At 41.1% G+C, this 26,939-nt stretch overlaps 1 protein-coding gene across 5 annotated transcripts in view; it reads right to left on the bottom strand.

The window, feature by feature from the left end:
* The window catches only part of SPAST (spastin), a 38,574-nt gene extending 14,695 nt beyond the window's left edge, over positions 1-23,879 (bottom strand). Inside the window, exons 1-10 of one of the 5 annotated variants that reach the window (XM_075412666.1) lie at positions 23,384-23,879; positions 19,113-19,199; positions 17,751-17,834; positions 12,087-12,182; positions 6,305-6,492; positions 5,119-5,252; positions 4,689-4,782; positions 2,066-2,140; positions 773-844; positions 167-242 (exon numbers count right to left, since the gene is read on the bottom strand). In XM_075412666.1, the coding sequence (XP_075268781.1) occupies positions 167-242; positions 773-844; positions 2,066-2,140; positions 4,689-4,782; positions 5,119-5,252; positions 6,305-6,492; positions 12,087-12,182; positions 17,751-17,834; positions 19,113-19,199; positions 23,384-23,810 (1,333 nt within the window). In that variant the 5' untranslated portion in view covers positions 23,811-23,879. The remainder of the gene's footprint in view (positions 1-166; positions 243-772; positions 845-2,065; positions 2,141-4,688; positions 4,783-5,118; positions 5,253-6,304; positions 6,493-12,086; positions 12,183-17,750; positions 17,835-19,112; positions 19,200-23,383) is intronic. The other 4 variants (XM_075412667.1, XM_075412668.1, XM_075412669.1 and 1 more) reach the window with 4 other exon arrangements.
* Between the last annotated feature and the right edge of the window lie 3,060 nt (positions 23,880-26,939).

Here is a 26,939-nt window from a genome sequence, read left to right as displayed (position 1 = left end):
TAATCTAGCGTGCTCTGTATGGAACTATCCATCAGCCAGCAGGTCATATCCAACACATGTGTACTACACTGCAGAATCACCCAAAGAAGTTTACCCAATGATTCCAACTTGGCAAGTCAAAATATTTAAGAAAATATACATAAGTCAACAACATTTAAGGTCTTACCAATAAAAATTATAGAAGGCTGAAGCTCTCTGGCTACTGCAAAAAGAGCACGCACCAGTTTCTCCCCTTCGCCCACCTAAAACAACAATGAACTGGTTTTGGAGGGGGTTTAGAAAACGTTTATTACAAAACAGCTAACATAAGGACCTACACAAAATCTTGCTGATAGCCAACCACACTCAGTCCATCCATACACACTCAGGTTATAACAAGTTCAGTATTACATATGACAGCACTACTTATGACTTGGAAGAAATATTGCAACTTCATTGATGATCACAATTGAGTTGTCAAGAGATTTGGTGCCTAAATTATCAGAGCAAAAGGGAGATGGGACCCACGTCATTTACTTTTTAAAGAAGAAAGAAACCCCACAACCACTCATCTATATGACAGCCAGGGTCATTCTGAACTGCAAAAGCCTTTGACATTGAGTTATCACAAGCACAGCACAAAGTATTTTACTTCACAAGTCACTTTTTTAAAACTTGATGTCCACTAGAGGCTAGCAGTTCACCAAGGACTCCTCAGAAGTCTCTGGCCTTCTTAAGCCCCAATTACAGCATGTGTGTTTTCAGATCAATACAATGTACAGCTGCTACTTACGTATTTTGAAGTAAGGCTTGCCGCACTTATATTAAAGAAAGTAGCATTTGATTCTGCAGCCACTGCTTTGGCCTAGGAGAGAAGGGGGCGGGGGGAAGTACTTTTTAAAACAAACTGAAAACACCTCTCTGCTTTTGTAGCTAGCACTCATGTCCTGACTGATGATTTTGAAAGGGAACATCCTGTAGGTGCTACAGAAAACTTCTGTACAGGCCTCTTAGAAATGGGAACAGGTAAGTGGTTGAACAACCAGAGAAACTTCCAGACTCTCTTCAGCTTCTCTACTCACATCATCTCCATAGCCAGCTACAACTTGCTTACTGAAGAATACAAGTCTCCACCACCATTCAATGTCTCCTGAGCAGACATGTGAAACAGCTAAGGGTGGTAATTTAGGGTAGCGGTTGGATCAAGTCACATTAAAAATTACATGTTTTTCTCTCCATACTCTAGCTATACGAAAACTGTTTTCAGAGGAAATCCAGGAAAAAGAATCAGTTCAGCCAGAATGCTCACACAGAGTACCCTCTTCTTTAACAGTTTCACCACGCTCAAGAAATTATGATTCCCTGGTTATACAGTTTAATTTTAGTGATTAGCAATTATGTTCCAGTATGTGAAACATAACAGATGAGGCAGAGTGAGCCGCTCAGCATTCACACCCCTGCACTTTGGAGCTGACCCAGCCTCAGCACCAGCACAGGGCGCATGCAGCTGCGGCCACACCGCGCGATGCGGGACGATGCGCCCGGCTCCGCTGCCTCAGCGCACGCCACGCTCCCGGGCTGACGCAAGCCATTTCCCTCTGCTTCCCTGAACGCAGCACACCAGGCTCAGCAAACAAGCAGCAGCCCGACAGTTCCACAGCACTCACGCTCCTTGCGCATCAGCGCGGAAGGCAGACAGCCCCCTTTCTGGCTGCTGTGCTCCCTCCCCATGTCCAAAATGCATTTCCAGTGCATTTCAGTGGAGGGCAAGCCATTTGTGATTAATCACTGCTGTACACAATTAACCATGTTACTTTCACTCTCTCTGAAAATGAAAATTGGATTTGCCAGTTAAAGTTGTAAAATATTACTTGTGATATTGAAGAGAATTAAATAGAGAACAGTTTAGCAACTCCCTCCCCTGTAAAATACACAGTTAAGAACAATTTTGCATTTTTGTATTAAATTAGCACCGTAACACATATCCAGGAAGAACATACAGTTTATTACTACAACCCAGACTGAAAGCCACCCCTCATGGCTACATTTTAAGCCCACTAAGTCACGCATGAAGCAATTTTCTCACCAACATTGTCTTCCCGTTTCCTGGTGGGCCGAACAGCAATAAACCACGTGCAGGAGCTCTAAGTCCTGTAAATAACTGAAAAGTACATCATCGTAAGCTACTTTCAAAGACTTAAAGAAAACCTTGATGCACCACCTCAAGGAACTGGTTTAAGACTGAGGAACGGCTCACTGGCTGGTACCGGTAGCAACAGCAGCAGTGCTACAACAGCATAGGTTTTTAGAGAACCACATTCTATTACTGACTTCACCTAACGCATGTCACTACTGCTTCCGACACAACAGTTCGGTTACATTATGATCATTCTGTGCACAGAGGCACTGTGAAACGAGTATAAGAGGCAGTAACGCATTCCTCAAGACAGCTCAGCAAGTTTAAAGCTTCAATACCATTTAGAAAAGGGAGAAATGCAGGTGCGTAGCAGTAGAGTTAAAGCAATGTTCCTACTAACTCCATATAGAAGCGCTTCATCTTTCTCTTTCTTTAATGAAATGAAGCTTGAGAAGACGTAAGCTTTGATCAAAATTAATTTTACTTAACCACCTACTCTCTCTATATGCTACTGATAATAATCTCGCCCCTCTCACTTTGCCTTGTATTATTCTTTCCTACACTACAAAATTGCACCCATCAGATGTAGCATCACAACAAGCAAATCTACAAATTCTGGTAGGGCACATCTCTTCTAGTTAATCCTGCAGCCTGTCTTCCCCCAGCACTTTGTCTTTACCGGTTTCTTCCAGAGTTTCGGAGTTCTGTTTTTGGCCTCACCCCTCCACTCCAGCCTCCAAAAATTCCAACAAGCAAGCAAAAGGAATAGCAGGGAGTCACTTATATATAACCCCATGCCCAAACACCATCAGCAGTCACTCCTTCCCAGGGTATCCATGGCAAGAAATGGCTCCATCAGCACTGTAGTGCTTTTAAGATGAGCAACCACAGTCCAGCTGCAACTCCCATTTATCACTGACACATATTAAGCCTCTGAAGTTTTTATTAAGAGACTAATCATACTAAATGGGGTCTGAACTAATTGCTACCGTTTTATTAGCACCTTACTGCTGAAATGGTTGCAGTCATGTCTCTACCCATCATTTTCTATTCTTTCACCTCAACTCTTGCTCTCCTACAAAAATACCATTAATTGGCTGGTTTAAATATGAATTTGAGTTCAAAACTTCATTAAGGTTAAGACTGAAGTAGTATTTAATTGACTAAATATTGCCCTATAGTTGCCACATCTATCATGTTCATTTACAAGGAAGAAAGCCAACCTCTTTTCCTGCAAGCAAAGTTTAAAAATTCACAAGTTTCTTTGTCCTTGTTATATCTCAACCTACAACAAGGTCAGGCCCACTGCTAGCTACAGTAAGATGAAAAATACCTTGTTGAAAGTATCAACTATTATTGGAAAAGAGTCATAACTATTCCAAGCCTCGTATCTCAAAGTCGTTCCCACCCAGCTCATGGCATCAGTGTTATGAACAACAAACTTGACGTGAAACACTGTGATAGCAGAGATGGTACAATGACATTTTCCTTCTGCAGTAGAATACCAGAGCAGGCGTATTTGATGCCAAAGCTTTATTTTCCTCAGACCTAGTATTCCTGTGATGTTATGCCAGGTTTAGGGTTTCTTCCTTGTGACACTTCAAAACCAGAAACTGCATTAAAGGAAAGAGGAAGACCACAGAGCAACTCCAGTCACCCGACAATATGACGAGAGACCCGCAAGCAAACAAAAAAGAAGAAACGGGAATTTTGCTTGAATAATCAGCACTGCAGTAAATCACTGCATGCAATTTCTGCTAAAGTCCAGCAACTTTCAGCAAGTACAGCTTTAGAAAATGACCAATTTCATTTTTTTAAAAAGTGGCTCAGAAAATTCCAGTAGTATACAGACCAGACCTGAATCTAGGCAGTCACAGTAGTTGAGGTATTCTGTGATTCTGTGAAATAGGTACCACCTATTATAAACAAAAGCCTAAATGACCAGTTTCCACTCAGCCAATTAAAGAGGAAATCTGCCCTCAAATGTTCTACACCTCAGTGTACTTGCACGTTCACTGCTACACTGCTTTGCATCCTCTCCTGCTGTGAATAAATTATCCAGAATGTCTAACCAACATCCACACAGAGAATATGACAATACCAATGTAATATTTTTCAAATCAGATGGTGTCGTAACATAATTTACCCATACAAATCTCATCTCTTTCACTCTTCCAATTTTGGCCTTGATCCTTCATATGCCCGTACAGGGTTGGACAAACAGCTATAGCTATCTGGAATAGTCAACCTCACAAATTTTCAGGATTTTGGGGGGGGTTTGGTTTGATTTTTAAGGGGTTTGTGGTTTTCTCAGGGGGGTTGTTTTGGTTTGTTTTTTAAGCTACTACTTCAGTCACTTTCTCCAACATTGACTAACCAGAAGGCAAGCAATTTCATGGTAGTTTAACAGATCAATTCTTCATTCTCCTTTTCCAGGATGGCTGTCTCCACACAGCTATCAATAGCAATCATAACCAGTGAAGACAGGATTCAAGAATCACCACTTCATCTGTGAAGCACAACACATTTCTTTGATTCTGTCACAGAGTAATAACAAAATGCCATCGCCTACCTCAGGTCTAAGTGAAGGAAGGATAACAATTTCTTGCAAAGCTTGTTTAGCCAGTTCCTGCCCTGCGATATCATCAAATTTGACAGCTGGCCCACTAACAAAGAAATGGAATACCAATTAGTCTAACAATGGGATGCTCTTTTTCAGCTGCAGCTGACTAATTTAATGCATTTGTGCATTTGACTATTTATACAGAACCCTTCTGAGGAAATCTACAACTTACATTGCTAAGCATTAAAAAAGACAAGCGTTTCTGATTTCAATTTTCATCCTTTTGCCAAAGTAACATCAACCCCCACCCCATCAAAACAAGCCCCCCAAAAACCCCACAACAAACTAGAAGTACTAATTTTCACTCCAAAGAGACAAGACCGTACTGAATGAAAAACTGCTTTTCTGCATTGAAAAGCCTACTTCTCTTCAGACTTACCTATCAACAATTTCATTCAGGATAAGATTAGCAAGATTACTGTCCACATTTCTAAATATCTTCAAGTCTTTCTTTTTTCGAGGAGCAGGGGTAGGAGTAGAAGGCTTACTTGTTCTGCTATTTTTAGGAGCAGCCTGAAGAGGGGGAAGGAAAAAACCAAAAAAGACAAGTTCATACTTGTAAAAATAATTTTGTTAACAGTATCCTTTACATTTCATATGCTCCAGTAAAACCTAATACATTAACACATACCAGATATTCTGATGCTGTATTTTGCTACAAATCATACTATCATATTCAGCCACAGGTAGAACATCTTTGGCTACAGTGGCGATGGTGTTTTTTTGTTTGGGGGATTTTTTGGTTGGGTTATGTTTTGTTGGGGGATTTCTGGTTTTGGTTTGTTTTGGTTTTTTTTTTAATATTTTATTTAACTACAGTATTTTCCCCCAGCATACTCCAGAAATAGAGCATCACAAACTGTTTCAGATTCTCAATACGTACAAGCAAGAGTTTCTACTACTGTCGTACTTTGACAATGGACCACTTAAAAGCCTTCATATTATGGCACCAATAATGTTTAAGCACATTTATGTTCTGTCCATTCTGCTCTTTATTTTGCTTTACTGTGGGAGTAGCAGGGGGAAGGTAAGGATGGAAGGGACAGAGATGGATCAAAAGAAATACAGCATTTTTCTGTCTTATTAGTCTAGGACTTACTTTTGTATTTAAATCATAATCTAACCATAATTTGCTTTTCAATGTGGTTGCAATACAACCTGTGCATGCACGCTTTGGAAGAGAAGGAATGGGTAGGGGAAAAATCTGTAGTTCTGGAGTAAGAGGGTTTTTTTCTCCATCTTTTACATACTGGGAGTAACACTCATTTTCCTCCTAGATAAGCTTCCCACAGTTTCCCATGCAATTTTCAAAACAAGTATTATCATTTATTACTGCGATTACAATTAAAATCCATTTGCCCACGCAGCCACCCAAAACCTCCCAATTTCTAAAATACACCTGGCACCCTAGCTCAAGAGGCCTGGCCAAAAAATAAGGGGTTTAGGGTTTTTTCCAAAATTTTTTTGTTACTACAACACTGCAATAAAAGGCAGTAAATCCAAAGTTTATCCTGGAATTTACATTGAATTTCCAAGTGTATATGCTACATTTATCCTCACCATACCTTGTGAGTTGAAGCTGCAGGATTAGGTGCTGGTCTAGACACAGAAGATGACGATATCCCACTGTAGCTAGGAGTTCTATGGTGACCTGAAAGGCCTGTGGATCCAGTTTTAGCAACAGTTTTTGAACGAGGAAGCGAATTACTCGTGTGAGTTAAGGGATCCTTCTTTTTTGGAACTGCTCCACTTTCTATAAAGAAAACCAATGTCATGAGAACATTTTCAGCAATCATACTTTTACCATCAATTCTAATTTCAAGGTAGTATTGCTGACACATATAATGCAGTGTTATAGCAGAATAATGCAAGTTTTTAAAGAGGTTTACTACTTTTAAGGGGATGTTAACTGTAGCTTTCCTCTACACTTGAGTTTCGAATTTTGAGGATTTCTAAACCAACACTAGTTAGCCACCTTCGAAAAGCTGGAGATAGTCAAGTCCTGCAAAAAAAGCAAGAACATCATCTATTCCATAAAATAGAAGACAACACCAGCCAGAGCATGTTCCTTCCCAAGAACTCCTAAAAGTAATCATAATAACAATCCTCCAATTTCCAGCCATTAGATTCAGAGCATTAATTTCTTAAGTGAAGCAGGCTAGTCACTTTGGACACTAGCTAATACTGTCTAGCACCTTCCACATAGAAGCTTCTGTGTGGAAGGCATTTTAATTTGGGAAAATTAAAACAGTTATACCTGCAAGCAACTATCAGAATCTTTTTCTTACAACTCTGTTTCACTTCAGGAATCTCAACAGTTAAGTCCGTTCCGAATGAACAGCTAGAAGCAGCTTACCTTCCTACATTTAAAATTAAATCATCAAAAATTATATTATACTACTGAATTCAAACACCACTACAGCTTCCATGCACACTTGCTCTGATTAACCTCCACTATGGAGCAGGATGGTCTCAGATCTGGTGACAGATACAACTTAACATATCAGCCACAGGCGACTGCACTACAAAACACCATTCTGGCCCAGTGTAAGTGAAATAGCATCTGATTTCTACGTACTCCATATGGGATACACAATAAAATGAGGCTCCTTGGCAGAGAAATGGCAGGCGTAAAACATCAAACAGAGACTAAGAGGTAAGAATGTGCTACAGTGAGCACGAAGGTTGGTCAGGCTGGTTAAGGACTACGGCACAGCATAAGATCAGGGAGGTTTTGTGGTGGGAATACAGTACTGGAAGCTGTCTAGTACAGCACTGTAGTCTGCAATAGAAACTGTAAATACTGCCTTATTTTATATCCTTTTAAAAGGATTACAGAGCCTTTTGATTAGATAGAGAAACTTGGCATCAGAGGTAAAGAAGCTTAAGATGGTCTTCAGCTACAAGTTTCTTCACTACGACGTTAGAAATCTGAAACTCAGTTTGTCTTGTTAGTCTTAAGTAACGGGCCAAAGAACTCAGTTTTAAGGAAGTTAGTAATTCTATGAAGAATTTTTAATACTGCAGTTCAATGAAAAACACTTCAAGTAGAAAGCCTCAATTTTGAATGCTGTGTTTAAAAATTTCAAGTAAGAATACTTCAGTGAAACAATATCATGGAAGGATTAATTAATTACTATCATGTTCTCAGCCTCTTTAAACATAAGTCTTGCATACTACCAGGAGCATATCTTTACACAGTCTGCAGGTGTGTTGAATTATTTGGCTAACAAGCTTCTAAAGCCTTTCTTCAGCCACAAGTCTACCCCTTTTTAGAGTTACAGGAACTTCAGGGACCATCAAACAACGCAGATATATCAATATGCAAAAAACAAGGTAACTTGGATATAGTTAACTACATTTACCTGTAAGATATTTCTTGTTAAAAAAACAAACAAACCAACCACAAAAATCCCAACTAGCTACCTAACTACAACATATATAGATCCAGAGCTGGTTAAGTTTACTTAGTCATTCCTGCAAAGGAATTTCCAAGTGAAACACTCTTCAATATTAGGCATCCCTAGTAACTTTCAAGTTCAAAAAGCAACATATAGATCTATTAAAAAACGTTGCTACTCAACACTTTGACTAGCCCATTTTAATCAAAAGGTGGCACTCAGTTTGGTTACGATTTTCTTCTTCAGCCTCATCTGCACAGCTTTAAAGTCCACATGTGAAGGCTTCAAAAAGCTAAAGTAGTTTTTCTCCATCTCCTTCACCTAACATGTTGCTCAGTTATCACACCTTCCCAGAGCTACCCCCATCTACTGAGAATGGTACGCACACATTACAATTGTGACTATCATAAAATTACACAGATAAGGAGTATTTCAGGAAGCTGGAAATACGGGGTGAGGGGGTGGAGAAAGGCTTAAATACAAATTACAATCTACTCTAGCTGTACCTCCAGGAATCAAGACCATCAAGTTTCCTTATGTTTTGTGGTAAGTCCTGATGCGTAGCACAGAACGGAGCACTGATGAACTACTCTTCAACATTGTTGTTCAGTCAACTCCAGAGGGAAACTTCACTTTATATACAAATTTTCACTGAAGCAGCAAATAAAAATGTGATCAAACTCTTAAGAACTACAGTTTATCTAAAGTTTACCTATCTCTAAAGCATGAAGTGCTGAAGTGCACATGTATGTCAATTGTCAGAGAGCCTCTACTGTTTCATTATGTAAAATACATATTTTGCCCTAACAAATGCAAAACCCCCAAAACACATTTCTTATCCATTTGTATTTGGCATCTGCTGAAACACTGAGAATATGTTGCAAGTGGCCTTAAAACCCTTTGTAGTATCTCCAGCAGCCTTTTGCCAAATGTTTCACTGTTCTGTCTAGAACGGTAAGGAAGTGCCAGAAACTTGTTTTAATCACAAAGAAAGAGAAATTTAATGCTTCCTCTGATCGTATATCATGCTGCGACTTACACGTTAAATGTAAAATGGCAGACTGGAATTACCGTAATACTACCAGTATCGTATGGCCAGTAAATAAGTCCATAAAACTCAAACACTGCCTTTGGCAAGACTGGCATAGCCTCCTTCCCAAGCTAGTTTAAAAACAAAAAAGCAACCACCCACAATGCGTAGGAAAGCATGCATGTCTGGATCAAGGCTACTTGTTATTACTCTCAAGACAAGTTACTACATAGCCTTCTGCAACTGAAGGACAGGTGATTACTGCTGTAATGAGGTCTTACAAAACCTCATGATAAATCTAACAAGAAAAATCTCTAGCTATTCAGGTAAGTTAGGAAACTATGAACGAGGAAGACCGGGACAGGTAGCCATACGAGATAGAATCAAGTAAATTGGCCTGAAAGGCTGATATAAATAATATCTTGAAAGAAGGAAGAACCTCAGAAACACTTTGGAAATATAAAAAAAGTGCAATATAGCTGTGATAATAAAATATCAGACAGAAATAAGAAGCAAAAACATCTTAGAAGACTTTGGCTTTGAAAGGCAAATGAAAGAAAGCAAAGCACTTTTTCACCAAAGAATGGACAAAAATGCACTTTCTTGATGTTAAAACTATAAATGACCATGTTTCACACCTCATAAAACCCTAGACTTTTAAAAAGCCCAGCCTGATTTGGCAACAGTGCAGGTTAATATATTATGTATGCAGAAGAATGAAGCTTATGCCAGAGCCCTGTGGCTCAGTACCTCTGCAGTGCCTGTACCTTCTCAGTAACAGCAGTCCTCTTAAGTAGCCTGCAAGCTGATTTTGTACAGTTTTCTAAGGATTTGCCATCTATTTTGTTTTTAAATGACTGCAGTTGTCCATGTTAAAATACCATCTTTATTCCAACACGTGTAAAGGAAGAACAGCAGCAAGATGATTAGCAGATTGAAGCAAAATTGATACAGTACTTTTAAGAAACAAGGGTAGCACGAACATGTTCTCACAAACACAGCTCACTCCCCCCACACCCAAAAAAAAGAGACAGAGAGCATTAGAGAGAGTGAGCATGTGAGCACAGGCACCAGCCAATTAAGAAATTCAGACGACTGTCAATAAGCTGACTATCAGGGACCCCACAGCTGCAGAAGTTGTTCAGTACTTTGGGTAAACCTCTGACTTCCACAAGTTACAAGTCTAAACTTTACCTTTGGCAATGTATATAGAAATGGAAAGGGAAGAAGCCTCTTGAAGCTCTGTTCAAAGTAATCAGTAGACACCTGGTACCTAACTTTTTTTACGACCTGCTCTTTAGTTCTTCTGTCTCTCCTCAGATCCCATTGAGTGGTAAATGAACATTTCTCCCCTAGCCTGCGCTCCTTTTCAGAAAGTGGGAAGACACTCTCTCAGAAGAAAACATCTCCAGAAGACCACAGGCCTTTGCAGTTGTTTCACTACCCTTTCCTCCACAGTTTTGCAGAAGTGGTTTAGTCATCCACCCTCCATAGATCACCAGGAATATGACTTCAAACAGGTAAACTGACTAAAATCACTTTCCACAAATTTACCAACAGTGACCACCTCCTGCTACAGGAATTTCTGTAAACCTGCCACAGAGCTGGCAAAATGTTTCTTCATTTCCAGTAGATGCCAATGAATATTCTATGCTTTGCTAGTAACAGTTTGGAGTAATTAACAGTTTTAAGAGTGAAAGTTCAGTCTAGCCTTCTTCTGCAGCATCTAATTCTGAGATATATTGAGAAAAAGGTAAAAAAAAGATAAAGGAAAGAGTTTAAAGAAAAAGCTGTTCATATTGAATCAGATGCAGCATGTTATCAACTTCTGTGTGTATATACGCATGTATTTCTTCATTCAATCTCTAGCCAACCAGGTAAAAAGACAGGAGTTGTGCTGGATCTTTTAAGACAAAGAGTTCTGAAACTCAATCTACACAGGAACTTATACTGAAGAGCCGTTTTAAACACACCTTTTTGACAAATGCAGTTAACAAAAATACCACACATACAGTAATGTAAAGGTGCCTAACATGATATAGTTCCAATACTTTAAGTAATACATTAGAAAGAATAAAACCAAACAGCAAGATGACTTCAGACTACAAATGGAGCTAAAAACAGCACGCGGTTTCAAGCTTAGTTACTTTAAAAACTGAATACTGCTCTTGACTCAGTACACAGGCTTTATGAATTCCATTGCTTGTTAGCTCTCCATTTTATTTAACCTTATTATAGTCTACTGTACAAATTATCAGTTGAGATCACGGTTGTGACAGTAGCTTACTGCTGGCTTACAACATTCCCTGAAGACACTTCACAAATCTCACAGTAACTTTACTCCTTGGGTATGGACAAACAAGTTAACTTCTGGTATTTTAGTATCCCTGGTGCAATCTTCTGGGAAAGGATAAAAACAACCTTCTCTGACAAAAAGCTAGAGCTGTTTCCTCCCCCTTGTTTTAATAATGCATCACTTTCTCAGAGCAAAACATCCTGAAATTTAAAGCAGCTTAATGCAAACGCACTCTCACAATAACGTAAAGGAAGAACTACTTATGTAGGCACAATATATAACCTACATAGCCTACATTGACTTTGATGCTTTCTAACACAGGTTTAATTTCATTCCCTTAAGAATATAACACGAGAAATATGTTCTAAAATATTGTCATAGTAAATAGTTTTACTGTAAGAGAGAACTGAATACTAGAAAATAAAACAGTGTTGTCAAAGTCATAGAAAAGATGGAATGTATTTTACATAAAGCCTTAAAAAACAGAAACATAAAACTTTTTTTTTTTTTTTTTTTTTTAAAGTTGGCGGGGCCAGAACATAGCATTGCATCTTTTTCCCTGTAGTACACCAGAAACTGAGAGGCATCCCCTCAATAGGCGCTGGTGAAACCAAACCCACCTGACTGGAGATGTCCATTGCGGCATGCCAGGTTAGTACTGTCATTATAGACCTCCATTTGCGGCTTGGAAATTTGCAAAACTGCCTGCAGCTTCTCTACATAGTAGACAGAGGGGGAGGGAGGAAAAAGGACAAAATAAACAAACAAAAACAAAAAACCAACCAAGAAAATTTATGTATGTTCAACACACAAATGTCAAGTTTGGCTTTGTTATACTTGATACAGGGTTAAAGATAAAGGAGTATTTCTATCTATTCTACATGTTTAGCAAATTTGCAAGAAAATTCTGTCAGTATGAGCATGGCTGAAAACAGCTCTAAAACTAGCCATTTATAGCTCAGTTAACTACAACAATATTTCCAGTATAGTGATTGTAATTACTTCCCAAAAGCCATGGTCAAGATTAATTCAACTTCATTTATTAAATATTTGTGTTGGTAACCCATTTCTTAAAGTCCTCCCCAAGGTGTTACTTTTGACCGTCACCACTTTCCTGCACATTAAATGTTTCAATTAAGTAGTAACAGCCAGTCAACATTTTACAGAAACCTCAAATGTTCAAGCAAAACACCATATATACATTACAAGGATGTCTTTCAAGATCTCTGTTTAGAAATATAATTGCCTTGAAATTAAGTCAGTAACATTGTCATGCAAGCTGTGTTCTTTAAGAAGATTAACTTCAGAAGAATCTGAATACAAGGTTTATAGGTTAAAGATTAAGGACAAAGAAATTAACTTTAAGAAGGCATGATAAACTAGCCAAAGCATAAGTCAAAGAGGTGTAAGGCTACAAACACCACAAAACACAAATTAAGTCTCAGGACTATTTGTTCTCTGCAGCTCACCTACCACTCCTGCTTTTCCCACTGCCGTTAAAAACCCTTTCTGGGGTGCTTTACAGCCTCTCCCACCTTCATTTCACACACACCCCCCTTTCTTGTAAAAGCAAAACATGGTTGTACACATGTCACACTCTCCACCCCCCTCCCCCCTTTTCTTTCCTCCTCTCCCCCAGGAGGTGACAGCACCAAGAAGCTGCAAGCAAACAGATGGCCTAGTAGAGAAGTAATGTCCTCCGGCAACATGAAAGCACATATGGCAAAACAAGCCAATTTCTACTAGGGAAAAAAAAAAAAAGGTCACAAATGCCCTGACTGGAGGAAGAATTGCCATTCAGAGCTTGCAGATCACACAACCAACAAGGACACACACTTCCTTGCTTCCACTTCTTTGCCTATCACAGGTCTTTTTCCAGTCTTTCTGCTTCATTGCTTTCTTCTTCTGCCTGCTCCTGATGGCTCGCCGCTTAGCTTCCCTGAAAAGTATCTTTAGGCCCAATAGTTTAAGTGATGGTTTGGTAATAATGTCCAGACTGAACAAGATGCAGTTTAGAGTGAAAACTTAGTAGCCACAGGCAAACATGAAAAGCTGAAGTTCAAGCTCAGTACATGCACCCAGGGCTTACTTTATTCTAAATTGAAAGCACTGAAGAGTTGGGGAACGTAAAACAAAAAAACGTTAGTCAGACAAGAACAGCCTAGAAACAACCACAAGCTTTATTAACTTGCAAGAAGACACCCTAAGAAATTTCCCTCAAAAGAAGTCTAAGAACAGTCCCTTTGGCATGACCGACCACCAGCACCATGTGCTGTCTCTGAGGGAGACAGCAGAACCGCCTACTCCCTGCCCCGCACATGCAGGCTCAACAGGAAGTACCTAGAGAGGCTTAGGAAACAAAATCAGTATCAAGAGACTTGGTGAGACATTAGATAATCAGGTAAATTTTAGAGAACGTTTCTGAACTTTGCAAAAGAAATTTTCTACCGAGTGACCACGACAAAATCAATTGGCTTGGGCAGGAATTCAGGAAATGCTATTTGCTTCAACACTACAGCTTGAGACTGGGGCTTTACCACGATTATCAATGGCTTCGCAAGTTCCAAGTATTCAGGAAGTCCAAAACTGCAACGAAAACCAAATCTAATCCAACTGTTGTCCAGTTTCAATTCATGCACTGTCTTCCCATCACATTGCATATTAACATGCAATTTTAATATTGCACATAAAATTACATAAAGCAAATATATCACTTTTCTTGAGAGAGAGTGTAGCTGTAGACCCCTTTATAATAATGAAAATAAATTCAACTATTAAATATTATTCCAGGGAATTAACAGGACACCCTGTCACCTTCCTCTTAAATGCTTTCTCCCTATGTCTCCAAACATCAGGAAAAAAAAAAGTTTACAGAATCTCATTCACTATTTCTCCTTGATAATACAACATTGACATAAACCTACTAAATAAACAGCACTGAAGCCATTGTCTCCTTTGGGCAACACTAGACCTCGAATTCAAAGTAACTATTTCTAATAAAAAAGAATGTTACTCTGTAACACAAACCTCATGCAAAAACACCATCACTTCCAAAAAAGTGGAAGGATCCCAAAAGGTGTCCCTTGAAGCCCATTATCTATACATGAGCAGAATTATTACCACAGAGGATACTAATGAAAGATATTTGAATTATGTGTCATGTGCATCCTTCAACCAAAATACTGAAGCTAAACATCGTATACAGAAAGGTCCTAGTGCTGACAGACATCTGTCCCCCTACAGAAAGTCTCTCTCAAATGGGAGAACCAGATTGGTACAAGTGTATAGTGTTAGAACTGAATAGTGTTGCACCAAACACTGTGGTATCTGTCTTTCGGAAAGGCAAACTGCTGAGTTGCATGTCTCAATTGTAGAAAACAAATATCCTCCTGTGATTCTCAATACATCAAATACAACAATTCTAACACGTGTAATGAGTCACATCAGGTATATGAAGACCTTCAGAGAAAGATTTATCCACTCACCAAAATAACTGTACAGCTAACACAGCCCAAACCATGTCAAAAACAGGGGCCACCACCCATTCATATGGTAGAACCTGGAAGTCCCCTGATGGCTAGCACAACTCAATGTTGTCACTAGACTGCCAAAGTGATTGAGGCATCTTGAGGTGCTCTGAAACATACCTGGAGTAACTTCAGCTTTCAGGCTGTGTCATACTACAGTTTCAAACAGAAGACAATACAGTAATTTAGACTCAAGATGAAAATAAGGTTCAATAGTAAAGCCAACATCCAAGGTCAGTAGCTACGTCCTCTTGGTCGAACATTAAAAGGCATCACTGGTGTGATGACACACAGTGACAACACACGGCTATGATCAGACATGGCACTCCCATCAGTGATGTCCAACACCCCCATCAGTGGTACCACGCAACTTGAATTTACACTGATAATCCAACACACTAAAAAATATTGAAGTACCAACTGCTTTTAAAGGACACTTATAATCCACATGATTTAATATTCACTGTATTACCAGTGTAACTTACTTAACGGGATGTCATTTCAGTTAGGCAGTCTGCAATCACATCTCTGTCTAGCAAGCAAGATAAAACAGACTTAAAGTAGACATCATATCAAATATTTCCTCCTGCTGGCTAACGCAGTGAAGGACTTGCTATTCTCCCCTAAGAAATGGAGAAATTCCACAGGGCTAGAGTAAAACACTTCCTCTTTGATCTTAAGAGTTGGATTCATCGAAAAAAATTACTTTATTGACCCTTAAGAGCTTCAAGAGCCTCAGGTTTAGTTCAACTACAGAAGCATCTCTGGACCCCTTAAAAACTTCCAGGTACCTGTTACTGTAAGTAACAAGCTAAAAGCTATGTTTAGAATTGCACACGCAGTTCAACTCTAGATTACCCTCAATTTCCACAAAACCTATGTAAAATGATACATAAAGTAATAAAAACAGATGCTGTTAATACTTCAAAGTTGGTTAGATGGTGTAACACGTATTACTGAAATAGATCCATAATGGTCAAGTTTGCATGGATTTAAATCCATTGGGATATCTCTCCAAAAACATCTTTGTCCTTCCTAAAGGGCAGATGACTTCACTTGCTCCCTTCCATCCAAATTTTGCTCTTGGGTACATTGTTCGAGCCAGATCCTTAGTGTAAACTGAACAAGAACCTAAGCAGAACAAAGTGCTAAACTTCTGATAATTTCAAAGCAAAAACAAAACCGACATGACATTAACCTATGCAATGAACACTATTCTATCTGTTTACCTTTCAATCTGCACTCTGAAGGAAGACTACAGATAGCATGTGATCACACACTCTGGTAGTAAAGATGAATGCACCAGCTTGACTTCAACTTTTTTTTTTTTTGCAACGTTTATTGTTTTTATCTTTTCAACCACAGCACAGCAAGTAAGCCACTTATCAACACTGCGAGTGCTACTACAATAACACAAGCAAGGATGAAGCACTAATACAGCATTGCTACTTCAAGGTTCAAAGAATAGCAAATTTTTTGAAGAAATCCTAGCTACTTGCAATTAGGATGTCAGCAACAAGCCATATCTTATCAAAGATTATGAGCATGTAATCACTTATACTCTGTTATTACCTCTAGGAATTAGCCTTTAACCCTAATGAGTAGAAAATATCTTCTCTGCACACATTAAGATCCTACCAACAAACACTGGTAATAAAGCACAGAAGCCGGAAGCCTCTTTCACCCTGTGTTCCTTTCACTTTTTTTCAAAAAGAACTAAGGACACCAGGAACTCAAGGGAAGCAAAAGGGATTCACTTTCTTGTGGCTGTCACAACATCTCCGTGCATCACCAGGCAGGACCACAGTATCACAAAGTGTAAGAGGAGAAAGAAACATGAGTTTTCCTGTCTGCTCTCTACGCTTCTAGAACAGGGAGTTAGTAGAACTCTGAACAACACAGTGCAAGATTAAAGGTGCAGATACACAAGTTAAACTCCAGTACATTTGTTAGTTCTCCCTTACAGAGCAATTAAAAAACCCAATCTTTATTTTTCATTTTACTGCCTGTTTCCAAAGTTCTCAATTTAGAGGATAACTAACACAAAGCTGTGGGTTTGAGGGGGATCTTTGTTTATCATGCACAGTAGGATGCCATTTCCAATCCTGCCTGTTTTACTCTGTCCATTAAGAGCTTATGAACAAGACTTAATTTTGACAAGAGCTAAAACTATACAATACTTGCTTCTGAAAAGAAGTGATCTCACCTGCAAGTCTTAAAATAGAACTGTACTAGATAAACATTACAAGAATTAGGATTTCACAACCTTATGTTCTACATAATGCTACAGAATTTTTATTACAGTAAATACCAATAATCAGGCAAATTGTTATATAAGTGACAGCAGAATTAACAGAACATGAAGGACTTACAGAAGGCACACTTAGCACTCATGATCAGCAACATATCATAACTTTTACTGCAATTCTAACACAGAAATCTTAAATTAACTCAAGTAAGTTAGTCAAGACTTCCTCAGCTTGCAAGTCAAGCGTGCTACGGTATAAAGACTTCTCAGCCACTTTTACACCTATTTCTTAAGGTACAGGGAAGTGGGTCATTACAGTCCACTTTCAAAATCCATCAGCAGCACTGAAAAAACTATTACTTACTCTCAGCTAAAAAGCAAATTTAAGAGACCCTACACACATAATGACTCCTTCTCTCTAAAAATCAAAGCAACAGTTTAGAAGGACGCATTATATGAAGTCGTGCAAATAACCACAAACTTTCCAAATCATGAATTGTAACTGGTACCTAAAAGCTGCAAGCGATCCTTGGCCATTGCCAAATTTGTCATCATTTTAGATTGCAGACGTCGAGCCCGTTCACACTGATCACCTTACAAAGAAAAATCAATGTTAAAACACAGTTTGGCAAATTAACTTTTCTAAGTGCTAAAATACTGACACCCAGCCTTCCCTCCTCTTCCTCCCCCACCCCTTGTCTACTCCCTCCACTAAGGAACATCATTGCAAAACTAATGAAAAAATCCTAAAGCTTTCTATTTAATCAAGATTTTATAGTTGTCACTACCTGCTTGACAGTATTGCTCACAGAGTGGTGGGAACCCAAGCATTGCTTTGCATATTCTCTAACATTGTGCGCAGACCTAATGTATGTTCTTTGTCACTGCACTTTTCTAAACAGAAGTCGAATAAAAAAGATTTTTTAAAAGCTTGAAAAGTGACTGAGAGGCAAGTACAATTTCAAATAATTCACTTTGGCAAAATTAACAGATTTAAACTCAGTTGACTGTGTCCCTTTACACTTCAAAACACACAGAATTACAGACATTAATATCAGCACTTCCTAAAAAATAATGTCTGTTCAAGCTTTTTTCTTTTTCTTTAACTGTGCAATTTAGAGGGGTTGTATCAAATGCCACTAGTACTGCTGTGTAAGCAACATGTCACCACATACTATACACAAACATTTCTAAACATAGCTGAGGAACAAAACAGCAATCTGCAAAAACAGTTACCGGTTCAGGGTTTTGGGAGGTGTTTGGGTTATTATTATTATTGTATTATTTTGAGGAGAGAAATTCTTAGCAAGTCCTCCACTACACCTATTTCTCTACGGTACACACCTGCTTCTACACTACAGCTTAAAATGTTTCCACATACGCAGATGCCTTTCTTCCCTTGTTGGAAATATTCAGCTATTTTGGCATAAGCTATTCAGAAACATAATGCTAGACCATTCTAAAATGGGGTGTTTCTTTTTCAGTTATACTGCAGGTAATATAAAATTCTGCATAAGTGAGAACACGAACTGTCAACTTTGGCAAATCAAATCAGAAATTATTATTTTGGCATTCCCATTATATAAGAAATCAAGTGTTTTACTGTAGAATTTTCATTAACTGCTTATGAATTTGGAAAGTCTGAAAATATCTGGAGCAAGATTTGTTTGTATTATAGACCAGAACATTAAGGTAGAACAGAGAAATGGACTAGTGTTCATCCACAGCTAAAACAGGAATAAGAAACACTCTCACAAATAAATTCATACAGCAGACCATTCCTAGCACCTACCATATGTAGCAATGTTGATTCCTCACTTTCAAGAAGCCATAAACCAAAATCTTTTCCACAAAACTAAAAACTGGCTTACCTTGACCAATTACTAAGACAGCTATTCCTTTTTCCAGTTCTTCAATTCCTTTCTTATACCATTCAACAGCTTGTTCCTTTTGTCCTGCTTAAAAAGGAAGTGAACCCATTATTTTCTGTAATCAATTAAAGCTTAGGAATGGTTCCATATAACGCTGTGTAAAACAAGTAAGAGGAAGGCAGAGATATGTGTACAAAATTCTACGATTTAAAGAAACGCTTAAAGGGACACTGTCAACTTTATATCTACTGAGTTTCAAATAAGCATTTCCATTAAAAACAGGTACTACACCAGCCTCAAATCACTTTTGCCTGTTTTAGGAATACTTCTCCATCCACCTTAAAGAGATCAATACCCTAAAAACAAAACAAAACAAAAACACCACCAAAAAAAAAAAAAAGGTAAAAAAGCTAGCCTACACATACCCATTCACAACAGAAATGGTGAAATTCAGAGTTTTTCTTTCTGGAATATCAAATTGAGACACGCCTCTCAACCTTGTGATAGCCAATACCAAAGTAACACCAGAAGCACAGAAACTCAAGAAGAAAAGCAATGAGTCTAAGATGCTACATGAGTGAGACAAGATACTTATACTCCGGTTAACTTTTGTAAAGAGCAGCTCATTTGTCGTGGGGGTATTTCTTTGTTCATCCTGTCATGAAACTGGTGTGTTGCAGGTGTATGTCCACTTTCACATAAAGTACAATACATATAGGATTAAGTACACCTCTGTACAAACAATGTCCTAAATGGACATTACAGAAAATACAGCCATGAACATACCTATGCCTAACCTATACTATCTGACACCATGACAGCAGATAACCCTTGAAGAGATAGCCATATCTACTCCATACTGCTCCCCTTCTATAAATTCTCCTCATTAAGAAGATACTTGCCTGCGTATGGAAAACATACTTTTGTGAGGTAACTATGTCACACTGATCACGCCTTTCCATGCAGGAGTACAACACATTAGGCATTACAATTTGAATCTGATTAGCGTTAACAAGCTGCTAGTGCTAGAAAAAAAACCCAAAAATGCCTAGAACGAAACCTTCAGATATCATTACCCTAGTTTCAGAAGACAGAACGTTTCACAAAACTATTCCTCTGTGTCAGTTACCAGTGACTGTGTTGCTCCTGCGCTCAAATCTTTTGATAACTTCAGTCCCAAACCTATTTTCTAGCAAATTTTAGTGCCAGTGAAAATATTTCAATACATGTCTAGAACCCTCTTAAGGGTTTTTTCATGCTCATCTCCAGATGCAAAACCTTTTAATAACATTTGACAAGTTACCCTGTGTAGATAATTCCATGCTTTGCTCTTCCTACCAACACAAACCACAGGAGCAGCACCCTCCTACAGTCATGTACACCACACACCCTGGGAATCATTTCATTACTGCCCCTTCTCCGCCAGCTTCATACATCCTGACTGTTAAGGACAAAGCTAGATAAATTAAATCAAAGCTGAGTGACTTGGATCCTCTCTGCAGCCTTTTTTCTTTTAAGCTTCTCCCCGTCACCTAAAGTTTCAACTGCAGTGTAAATCTAATGCCGATTATGGCTATCAGAAATAAAATTTGAGATGATTCCAGCCACCTCTGCTACTGCCTGAATTGCTTTGCTGTTCTGAAGAGCAGCTGCGACTGTGCCAAGGTCATCAACTAAATCTCAGTTCCAACTTTTCACTGGAGAAGTTTTAAAAGCAATATACGAAACCGAGCTGTTTGCAAAGGTAGTGCTCTGAATCCACACAGAACAGTTTACCAGTTCTCAGTGACGAAGACATTAAAAGTGCAATTAAAAAAAAAACTTGCATTCTTAGAAGTCACTGATTTGCTGTACTGGGTCTGGCTGGGATGGAGTTAATTTCTTCGTAGCAATGAAACAGTATGGTGCTGTGTTTTGGATTTGTGAATAAACAGGTGTTGATAACACACCAGTGTTTTGGTTATTGCTGAACAGGTTGTACAGCCTCAAGGTTTTCTTTCTCCTGCTCCAGATCGCAGCCAGTAGGCTGGTAATGCACAAGAATCTGGGAGGGGACATCGGCCAAAGGGACAGTCCATAACATATAAAATAACACCATGCACAGCAACAACAACCTTGGTAGAGGAAGACCAGCGTGGGGGCTGTCTACCAAGGCAGCCCTTGCCCAGAAACTGGCTGGGCATTAGTAAGCAATGGCCTTTGCATCACTTGTCTGCCACCCCTTTTCCTTTTTCCTTCGCTTATTAGCGTGTCTTTATGCCCAAGTTTTCTCACCTTCGCTCTTCCTATTCTCTCCCCTGTCCCACTGAGGGGAGTAAACAAGCAGCTATGTGGCTGCTTAGCTGCTGGCTGGGGTCAACCCACCACACATGTCTTCTCAGTCCCAAGAGAAGATGTTAAGCTTGATTTTGAAAATACCAGAACAGGAATATTCATTTACCCAATAATTTAGAAGCATAAAAATTACCAGAAGTGCTATGATAATTACTGAAGAGTGCATAGCTTCCAGGACAGCAAACACGCCACATAGTTAACAGGATATTACAGAATCACAGAATGTTCGGGGTTGGAAGGGACCTTTGTGGGTCATCTAGTCCAACCCTCCTGCCGAAGCAGGGTCACCTACAGCAGGCTGCACAGGACCTTGTCCAGGCGGGTCTTGAATATCTCCAGAGAAGGAGACTCCACAACCTCCCTGGGCAGCCTGTTCCAGGGCTCCGTCACCCTCAGAGAAATTATTCCTCACATTCAGACAGAACTTCTTCTGCTTCAGTTTGTGCCCATTGCCCCTTGTCCTGTCGCTGGGCACCACTGAAAAGAGTCTGGCCCCATCCTCCTGACACCCACCCTTGAGATATTTATAGGCATTTATAAGGTCCCCTCGCAGCCTTCTCTTCTTCAGGCTGAACAAGCCCAGCTCCCTCAGCCTCTCCTCGTAGGAGAGATGCTCCAGTCCTCTCATCATCTTTGCAGCCCTCCGCTGGACTCTCTCCAGTAGCTCCTCATCTATAGCAGACAATCCAAAAATTCTAACCATTTCACATAGCATCCCTAATAAATTGGTTTCTGTTAGGTTATAAAAAAACTTGTTTATATATCAGATAAATTCAAAGGTATGCATGTATTCCTGTAAAAACAGATAAGCAAATAATAAATCTATGTATTAAAGCAAACTGAGTTCTTTTTCAGTGAAATGAATTTGCACTTGTAGGGTTGTAACTGTTTTGAAACTGCTTGTGTTAGCAGCAAAGATTCTTTTCTTACTAAATGTATGACCTGTGCAGCTAATTCATGTATGACAACTCTAAAATATCTATAAGGTAAGTCCATGACTGCAGTCTACATCTGAAGGCTTACCCTTCCAACTGCCAGCAGTTATAAGCCGCAACAGCCGAACAGGCACCTGATAATTCACGACTTAGCTACTCTTCACAGAGCAACCATCAGCAACGCTGAAGTTTTAAGCTACTTCACCTTCCTCCGTGCTTCGCTCCTCATCTGTTCCGAGCTAACCTTGCCGCACGTGGTGGGTTTTCGTCTCCCAGAGCTTACCACTGCCGCTCCCAAATCGCCAACGCGAAGCAAGACACATCCCTCGCTTTTCTGGCGCCCTCAGCATGTAGCTTCCATTGAAGGCCTATTCCTGTGGTTCTAACCTCCTCCTCCAGGACAGCAGTTTCACTAGAGCTCAACTGAAAGGGTGCAATAAGGTATTCTGACATTTCCAGGGAATTCCAAAACCCAGCGCAGCATGCCCCTAAGGACCACCTTCCAGATGCTGACACAGGTGTGCTGCTGCCTTTGGACCAAACGCTCAAGCAAACGCACTAGCAGTTGCTTCTTTTTTTTATGCTCTATATAGATAAAAAAATAGTAATTCCCCACTCCTTCATTTTATTTACTCGGACCCTAAACGCCCTCCTTAACATCTCCCAGTCACGCAGTGATAAGGTTTTTTTAAGCATAAGCCTGTCAAAGAGTTTAAGAAAAATATTTTTTAAAAAACCACAGCCAAAATCCTGATCAGTGTTTCTTTCCTGACAGGCCGGGCGGCTGCAGCGGGGCGGCCCGAGCGCCAGGTTTCCCCGCGACCCACTGTCCCCCGCCGCCTGCCCACCCGCCGTCCCCGGCTGCTGCTGCCCGAGGGCCGCGCTCACCCCCCGCAACCTCACTGAACGCCCTCGGAGCGGAGCGCGGAGCCGTGCTTCGCGCCGGACACCGGCCCCAGCCACCGCCCCCCGGCCCGGCCCGACCCGCTGCCGCCGCCCTACCTCTCTCGTCCTCGTCGATGCGCAGCGCCGTGGAGATGCACTCGAAGGCCCGCTTGTGACAGGCCCGCACCGCCTCGGGCGCCCCGCCGGGCTCGGGCGCCCCGCCGGCCCGGGCCCCGCTGCCCTTGGCGGCCATCAGGGCGCCGCGGGAGAGGCGCTCGCAGAGCCAGGCGAAGAGCAGCCCCAGCTGGAAGGCGACGAAGCGCAGCAGGGCGAAGGCGGCGAAGAGCGGGTACGAGAAGTAGTACAGGTTCCGCTTGTGGGGGGACGCCGCTGCCGCCGCCGCTGCCGCCGCCGCTGCCGCCCCCGCCGGCGGCACGGGGGGGGCCGGCCTGGGCGACGAGGAGGGGAAGGCCGCGGCGGCCGGGGGCGCGGAGCTGGAGCCGGCTGAGCCCTTCTTTTTCCCTCTGCCGCCCGGAGAATTCATTCACCGCCGTCGCCATAACCCGCTGCCAGCGACTGACAACAACCGGCCATGGCGGCGGCGACGCCCCTTCCGCGCGGCCCCGGGGGGAGGAGCGCGCGGCCGGCCTCGCCCCCGCGCCGCGCTTGTGGGGGCGCCGCGGCGGCGGCAGCGACAATGGGAGGCGGGAATGGCGCGGCGGGACGCCTACAACTCCCGGCGTGCCCCGCGGCGGCGGCTGCGACACCGGGAGGCGGGAACGGCGCGGCGGGACGCCTACAACCCCCGGCGTGCCCCGCGGCGGGCCGCGCTCGCGGCCTGTCAGCGCCGGGCGGCCCCACCCGCGGCCGCCGGGCGTTTCGCTGGGCGCCGGACGGGAAGGCGGGGGTTCATTCAACCAAGCGAATGGTGCCGAGGGGAGCTGCCGGCCGCAGGGATTGGCGCTGCCCCGGGCCGCTCACCGCGCGAGGCTGGGGGGTGCTGGCCGCGCTCCCTCGCACGCCCCGGGTGTTGGGCAGAGGGAGCTCCGAGGACCGGGAGGTGACGGGTGCTCCCTCCGCGCTGCCCGGGGGATACGCGAGGGAACGCAGCGCGCCCGCCGGCTCCCCCCTCACGGCAAGAAATTGGGGGGGGGGGGTGTTAATCAAAGGGGTAGGCCAAACTGAAACCGCCGCTGTCCCACGTGCGTTATTGGCTTTTCCTAAATTACTGTAAAACTGCCGGCTTTTTTCTTGTTTGCTTATGGCACGTACAGTTAACTTCTTGTGCAGAAACCCCCCCGGTAACGTGTGGCGTTTTTCTTAAATGACCGAGGAGAGTGTTTCTCTTTTAACGACAGAACCGAGTGTTACTTTTCTCACTGGATAAAATACAGAATTTTATTAACACATAAAATAACATGTGAACATGCAACATAACTATTCGTGACCTAGAACCGTTATTAGAGAGAGACAGTAAACCTATCAGTGCCAGAAAAAATGCCGCAGGGCTCATGAAGTGTTTTTCTTCTGTATCTCATAAGAAGGATGATGTACTGCTGTTGTGAAAATAACATGAAGTATTTTCCAGTCCACTCATGACGGGAAAAAGTTCGTTATAGAATTTTTTCTTTCAATATACCTAACTGTCCTCTGAAAAAAAAACACCACCCCACAAAACTCTTGTTTCGTGATATAAAAATATAATGAATTTTGGAATACCAAAGCAATTCCAGAAACTCCAAGCAGCATTAATACTATGTAGCATTCAAAAATGTTAAGTGAAATAAGCCTCGTGACAAGAGATTACCAATCTACAGTCTCCGTTACCCACCTGCTATCTGACCTATCACCCTGTTCCTGAGCAAAATTGTAGAAAAGCTGGCAAAGAAAAAAGTTATTAATAAATTAAAGAACAGATAGAATGACAGTAGGAAGACAGTGAATCTCAAACAACCCCGACTACTCAGTCTATTCAGTTATTCGTGGTTTTTAAAGTATTTGGAATGACACCTTTGTAAGTCACTTGACTATATCACGGCAATACAACAGAGACAGATGCGCTGGCTAACAGTGCACCTCTGAGGGGAATAACAACTTGTTAAGCCAAAACACAGCATCAGAAGTAGACGTCAGTCAGAAATTGTGAGCAAACGATAACGCTTTTAGTGAGAACCTGCAGAATGGGTTCACTATTGTGGCTGTTAAATCTTTTAGTGATCTGCAGGTTGACTCACCCCACCCTCCTATATTAAGCTGTCTCTAGGATTCATTGCGACCTGTCTGTGAACTATTCTAATTAATAATCTGGCATAAAATTAATGTAGTTAAAAAAAAATCAGAGCAATGGATGGCTTTCTGCTGGTTTAGTGAGATGTCGTGGATCAGCAAGGGTGGGGGAAGAAGTAAAAACCTCGTGTTTTCTGGAGTGGGCAACTGCTAGATCAGCCCATCCACCTTATTTGCCTTCGTCCTGAAGATTGAGGACTCATAAAATACAGGAGGCATAACGTGGCATCTTGGTGAAAGGTTTTGGAATGGCAGCAGACAAGCTCCACAATCATAGCAATTAGAAAGGTGCGACTGCCCTGACACCACAACTTACCATTGCACAAAAGGCCACGTTCTGAAACCTTTTGTCACTCCCAACATGACATCATTGCAAAAACCTGAAAATAATAGAGAAATATAATAGAGAATGTATAAATGGAGAGATGAGGGGCTAGTGGTAATGGATTTTTTCCCCCTTGGTAGCCATTGCTACAACAAATTCAGGTATTCAAAATGTAATTCTCTAGCATGTCATTGCTATAACATGATGAAAAATGGGAAGAGAGCCTCAAAAAGTGATGAACAATTTACACCTCTTCACCCTCACCTGTTCACTTTAAAAATTTATTTGTATTCCTGTTTTGTTTAAGTTTTAGAAAAAAATCCCAGGCTTTTGCCTTCTATGTTTTCACCTAGCCTCCTTACACCAGCTAAGTTTACCAGCAGCAGGTACTCAAATTGACACAGAGACAGCGTGCGGTTCTGCTGCAATTCCAAGTCTTTTTCAGTTGGGTATCAACCTGTGACTGATGGCACCGCCATTTTTAAGCCCGCTTATCACACTGGTAACACTGTCAGTTCTGTAAACGCCATTTCAGATTCTCTGATGTAAACACACTTGTTACCATTAAGAATTAGATTAGTACATCAGAGCATAATCTAATGAGAACGTGGTGTTTTGTGTTAGTTCTCCACATCGCTGATCTTTCAAGAGCATCAGCTAGATCATTCACATGTAGCAAGGAGGCAGAAAAAGGAACAGACCCATTGTTGTAAAACAATAAAAGTAGTTTATTTTATGGAAAAAAAAAAAAAAAACCCTACAGGAATGTAGCTGCTTTCTCAAGCCAAAAATAAAAAGGTTCTAAAGGCCTTTTTATTAGCACAAACCACATTACCTGATACAAAATTTAATTCCTAAAGGAAAAAAAAAAAAACAAACAACAAATAAATCAGGCACAGATATTCAAATACCAGTGCAATTTGTAAAACTAAAGCAGTAGTGGATTTTCTATTTCTTCATAACTTCAGTTAAAGACAGCATGGTTAAAGCTGATACCTAGAGAAAGCTGAGCAGCTGCATTTTTCTTACTAGAGAGACAACTGGGCAAAAGTAGCAGCCAAC

Source organism: Opisthocomus hoazin, chromosome 2, assembly GCF_030867145.1.
Source record: "Opisthocomus hoazin isolate bOpiHoa1 chromosome 2, bOpiHoa1.hap1, whole genome shotgun sequence".
Lineage (NCBI taxonomy): Eukaryota > Metazoa > Chordata > Aves > Opisthocomiformes > Opisthocomidae > Opisthocomus > Opisthocomus hoazin.
This window is presented reverse-complemented; position numbering and strand designations above follow the sequence as displayed.